Raw genomic sequence first — 6,000 nt, forward strand, 5'->3', positions numbered from 1 at the left:
GGACAGGAAACAGCGAGTAGGCAATAACGGCACTAAATCAGATAGGAGTAACGTCACTAGTGGAGTACATAGAATGGAAGAAACTGCAGCGAGCCTATTGGCCCATACTGGGCAGTCCCATTTACACCCAGCCCCTATTGCAACGTAACGTAGACCAGGCAATTCAATTTCAACAGTTTATTCCATATTATAGGTAACGGGGTCCTTGTAGTGTCACGAGGTACCCCTGTAGTGTTACTAGCAGCATCCGACAGGAGTCTCTAGTACATATAAAATAATATATATATACTTATAAAGCCCAAGGAAGGAAGGATATTGCTTCAATATTATTTATTAAATATTTGGCCAACATGCAGGTGATGAGCATTGTGCCTCCATCAGGAGGACGAGCTACGAAAGTGTTGTGGGTACATCTCACGATGTTGGGGATGGGTGTGCGGCTGTCTGCTTTCTGACGTAATACACAGACCTGGTAGCCATCGTATTCTAATTGGGCCCAGGTCCTGAGCTTGGCCAAGGCTGACTCCCATTTCCAACGACTTCAAAGATACATCCATATAGAACCAACGCCATAAGATCACAGAGCTTGTTAGGGTCCACAATGGTATTACAAACGAAATTCCTAATCCCAGGACGTACTGTATAGATATATTCCAATAAGACAGTGGGTGAAACAAACTGGATGCTGCAGCCCTGGCCATCTTGTCCGCCTTCTCACTGCCAGACACAACCACGCATGCTGGTACCCAACACACGTCTAATCGAAGGCCAAGTCGCCCTACGAGCACGAGCATCACTAAAATCTTGAGAACCAAACTGTGGAGTGGGACTAAAGACTTGATGGTCTGAAGGGCACTCCTCAAGGGACTAAAGCTGCAAAACCCCTGTTCTCAAGTACGAAGAGTCACCTTCAAGGTTAGGAGAACCGCAACAAGATAGAGGCTGCAAAGGCTGGCTTATATCTGACGAAGTCATCTATAAATGATAAAGTGGGTCCCTATGCCAGGATGCTCACTAAACACTTCAGACAACAATATGAAGTATAGACGAGAGCACTCTGAGGATACCACGAGACACTTCACTGGACAGCGTGGGAAATAAGAACATCACTGGACAGCGTGGGAAATAAGAACATCACTGGACAGCGTGGGAAATAAGAACATCACTGGACAGCGTGGGAAATAAGAACATCACTGGACAGCGTGGGAAATAAGAACATCACTGGACAGCGTGGGAAATAAGAGCATCACTGGACAGCGTGGGAGATACCCAACACCACGCGTATCGGGTAACCAGAGCCGAAGCAACCATAGTCAGCATAAACATGAAAGTAATTATCCCCAACACAAAAGCGCTTATTAACAGGTCTAGAAACCGTTGGATACAATATCAACTGTAAGCTAACACAAACTGTCGCCGCACTTCCATTGGCAGCTCCCAAACCTCAACCAAGAGGCTTGGAACTAGGGGAATATTGTCTAAACTCTAAAGACATGGAGACGTACTGCCATAAGTTATGTCAAATAAAGTGTCCTAAAAGCATGGCAACATGTTATTTTTCTCTTAAAAATCCCAAAATATCAGGGGTCACCTTCTCGAACCCGTCTCAACCACATTCCAATCTCGGCCTGACGCCTTACAAATCTTCCTCCACCTTAACTAGTCTTATCCCTAATGATGTCCTCCCTTCGTGATCCCAACTCCTCTTTGTATATGGCCAAACCACCACAAACTTACCTCTACCATCCCATTAATCATACATGTCACACTCCTCCTCTCGCTCTAATAGCTTCATTTCCCAACCTGTTCCTGAGTGACGTTCCCAATACACGCAGCAACATCCTCATGTCACTTGCTTCAAACAATTCCTCCTCTTTCCTCAAGTCCAAATCACTGCGTCATACAGCAACACCGACGCAGTAAGTGTCGGTAACTCCTTCAGCCTGTCTAATATGCCCACTGTTGTAGTCTGGTGGCGTGCATGGTTAAAACAGATGCACCATATCTGCTTCTTGTAAACAGACGCAGCCAGTGTAGCGATACCTTTCTCGCCCTTACCATATTAACCACTTCCTCCCTCTGTCCCTCTTATACAAAGTCCTGTAATTAAATTTGTCCACCAATTCCTGCATCAACTCACCATTTTTCCTATCTATAATCCTGAACCCAGTGTCTTCCGTCTTTCTATAAACTACACCCTCTGTCTTCCCAGTTTTAACCACCAACTGTTAAGATTCTCCTGCCATTCCAACACTTATAAGACAGCTTCCCCTCGTTTCCTTACTTAAGCACACATACATACGTACTGCATTTATAACATTATCTCTTTTAACCCTCCTGTCCGATATTTGATTCAAACCTTCACAACATGCACCCATTAACTTAATACCCCCATTATTTCCACTGTCCATCCCCCCCCCCACTTGTGCATTGGCACCATCACACTTTTCCTTCAAGTCTTCCAACATATCATCATCACTTCACAAGTCACGCTTCCTCCTTACCCCCAAGACCATCACCAACCTCGCCTCTTTACCACCTAAGACCACCTACCTTAACCTTCCCAAACTGGGGGCCATGGCCCCCCCAGCAAAATTTAGGGGGCCATAAGCTGAGGCTATGTACACATAAAAATCCCAAGCCCCACCACACTAGAACAGCCAGTCAGCAGCTGAGCCAGCTAGAGATATGGATTGGGAGAGGGGGGCCATGGATAAGGATCATATATGAAAAGTGGGTAATGATCAGGAAAAGTTTGGGAACCACTGCTGTAGATGGTCCACAATCTGAGAAGTGATATAATTAATAAAAATAAATCAAACTTTTTGACCTTATTAACTAGGCTTATTGTGGCCTTCTTAGACTATCTTCGGTTATGCAGACTTATTGTTTATAACTTTGTATTCCTGAATATAGATACAGGTATTTCTCTCATAATTTTTAACTGTAGATGGGTTAGTTTAATTGCTAATCTTGTTACTCGATTAAAAACCTTTGTCGTTGAAACTCAGAAATTAATATAACCTCAACGTAAATATCTGTTTTTGTGTACATTGTGCAATACATAGTATACCAATGCTCTTTCGTCCAACAGATAATAATTTAAATCAAGAAAGCACTGTGTATTTGCTCGAAACAAGGCAAATAAAGTACTTGGGTTCATATAAATGAGTGTTAGTTACACGACCAGTGAAGTCATCCTAAAACTATATCTTGCGCTTGTGAGAACTCATTTCGATTACGCAATTCAGTTCTGGACTTCTGGTCACCGTACTACAGAATGGATATAGAATCCCTAGAAAGCATGCAGAGGGGGATAACAAAACTACTCCCTGACATTAGGAACCTTGAGTCGACAGATTAAAGCATCTTAACTTGCACTCCCTCGAGAGACGTAGAGTGAAGGGCAATATGATAGAGGTGTATAAATGGAAGTCAGGGCTAAACAAAAGTGATATAACAAAGGTACTTTAAATATCCAACCAGTAGCGAATTCGGAACAATGGTTTTAAATTAGACAAATTTAGATTTAGGCGCGAGATAGGTAAACACTGGTTTGGGAATATAGTGGAAGAGTGGAACAAGTTATCAAACACGCTGGGTGGCTTCAAATATAAGTTGGACGAATATATGAGTGACAGGGGTTGTGTAAACAGGATTGCCAGTATGGTGTAATAGGCCCGCTATTGTTTCGTCCACTCTTGCGTTCTGATGTTGCATGAACAAACTGTTAAGTTGTGTCTACCTTGAGTTATTTATACACATATATACCTAGCGAATAGTTAATTTCAGCTGCTGTACTGTGTCACATCTAAAGGTGCATATTGTATACTAAATAGTCTCCACCTACAAGAAATAATTCAGTTAAATTCACACAGGCGCTTTGTTACAAGTAAATTTAATTGTTGGGCTACATTTGTGGTAAAAAAGTGACAATATACTGTACACCTCATCGTGGAAAACAAATCACATCAATACACCAAATTATGTTCTAGGTCATTGAAGCTACCAAACAAGAGAGCAGGAACATCTATGGGAAGACTACATCTGCTCTCACAAGTATTATAAGAATTCAGAATTAATACGCTTAATATTTTCACTAACCAATACAAGATAAACAATACAAAGTGACCTGAAGGTTCATTTCCGTGCGATAAAAACCTTTACAACGCACTATTAATGTATATACACAATGTCAAGTTAACTAAGGGGCATAATTCACTGTTTTTCACATACTTCAGCATTCACAAAGATTACAGTATTTGCCGGGTAGCCATACGTGTTCAGTTCATCGTCCAGCAGGTTCACCAAATACCAAACAACGCACCATTTATCTTTTACAAATGTTTCACCAATATACACATTTACTGCCACCAAGAAATCACTGAAGATAAAAAAAAAGGGCACCAACTATAGTAAATTCCATACAAACACCACAGAAAACCTCTAAACAACCACTTATCACTCCCGTTAACATGGTAAGTGGCAACACCGCAGCTCAATACAAGCAGGACCAGCCTGTGACTTGAGCAGCAAACATTTATCCGGTTCTTCCTACCTTGGGATTTTCCTCAGATCACAATTTGAAGTCATTCCATCCTTCCTAGTAAACCACACTTCCATGAGTTTCTCCACTCCTTCAAAGAAATGAGTATTATTCTCGGCAATCATATTAGCAAGGGATTGAGACATAGCGCACACTTGTATTAAAGTTTCTCCTCACTGTTCACTGGCTGAGAGCGTTCTGACGATTCTCCTGCCACCCCGAGCCTCAGCAGCTGGGGAACGGGATGCCAGTTAGAAATTTTCCTATATATTGGATGGTGTTTTGTGAATGAATTGACAACACAGTAAACATAACACAATTTTAGTGCAGTCTCAATTTTAAAACATACCTGTATACAATAAGGAAATAAAGAATCGGTGTAATATTTGATGATTAAGCGAGTAAAACAGATGATATGATTCTTTGGAAGGTTTATTGGTTTATTATGTAATCAGGCGGTGCAGGTGAACAATGTACACAGACAGCGCAGGTATTTATGTATTGCACAATGTACGCATACAGATATTTACGTTGATGTTATATTAATTACCGAGTTTCAACGACAAAGGTTTTTAAGCGAGTAACAAGATTAGCAATTAAACTAACCCATCTAGAGTTAATAATTATGATAGAAATACCTGTATCTATATTCAGGTATACAAAGTTATAAACAATAAGTCTGCATAACCGAAGATAGTCTAAGAAGGCCACAATAAGCCTAGTTAATAAAGTAAAAAAGCTTGATTTATTTTTTATTAATTATATCACTTCTCAGATTACTAGCCGCTCGGAAGGTTGGGCTGGTTTTTATTATTACCTTTATATGGCCGGGCTTTATTGTACAGTGATAGTACAAGAAACTATAACACCGTGTGATGTTTGGTAGTGTCACACTGGATAACACACTTCTCACATCTATCCTGGGCCAGGAATTGAACCCAGGACACAATCAGCACTCTGCATCTAAGGAGTTCTTTGGAACACATTACACTCTAAGTATTCTTTGGGACACATTACACCCAATAAGTGTTCTTTAGGACACATTACACCCTGTAAGTGTTCTTTGGGACACATTACACCCAATAAGTGTTCTTTAGGAGACATTACATCCTGTAAGTATTCTTTGGGACACATTACACCCTGTAAGTGTTCTTTAGGACACATTACATCCTGTAAGTATTCTTTGGGACACATTACACCCTGTAAGTGTTCTTTAGGACACATTACATCCTGTAAGTGTTCTTTGGGACACATTACACCCTGTAAGTGTTCTTTGGGACACATTACACCCAATAAGTGTTCTTTAGGACACATTACACCCTGTAAGTGTTCTTTAGGACACATTACATCCTGTAAGTATTCTTTGGGACACATTACACCCTGTAAGTGTTCTTTGGGACACATTACACCCAATAAGTGTTCTTTAGGACACATTACACCCTGTAAGTGTTCTT

General features: G+C 40.9%; 1 protein-coding gene across 2 annotated transcripts in view; it reads right to left on the minus strand.

Annotated features, from left to right (window-relative positions):
* The window catches only part of LOC121856049 (S-adenosylmethionine decarboxylase proenzyme-like), a 46,048-nt gene extending 41,292 nt beyond the window's left edge, over nt 1–4,756 (minus strand). For both annotated transcript variants that reach the window (XM_042351327.1, XM_042351326.1), the window contains exon 1: nt 4,559–4,756. In XM_042351327.1, the coding sequence (XP_042207261.1) occupies nt 4,559–4,692 (134 nt within the window). In that variant the 5' untranslated portion in view covers nt 4,693–4,756. The remainder of the gene's footprint in view (nt 1–4,558) is intronic.
* Nucleotides 4,757–6,000: the final 1,244 nt, after the last annotated feature.

The sequence above is a fragment of the Homarus americanus genome, unplaced genomic scaffold (genome assembly GCF_018991925.1).
Source record: "Homarus americanus isolate GMGI-L3 unplaced genomic scaffold, GMGI_Hamer_2.0 scaffold19117, whole genome shotgun sequence".
In the NCBI taxonomy this organism is placed as follows: domain Eukaryota; kingdom Metazoa; phylum Arthropoda; class Malacostraca; order Decapoda; family Nephropidae; genus Homarus; species Homarus americanus.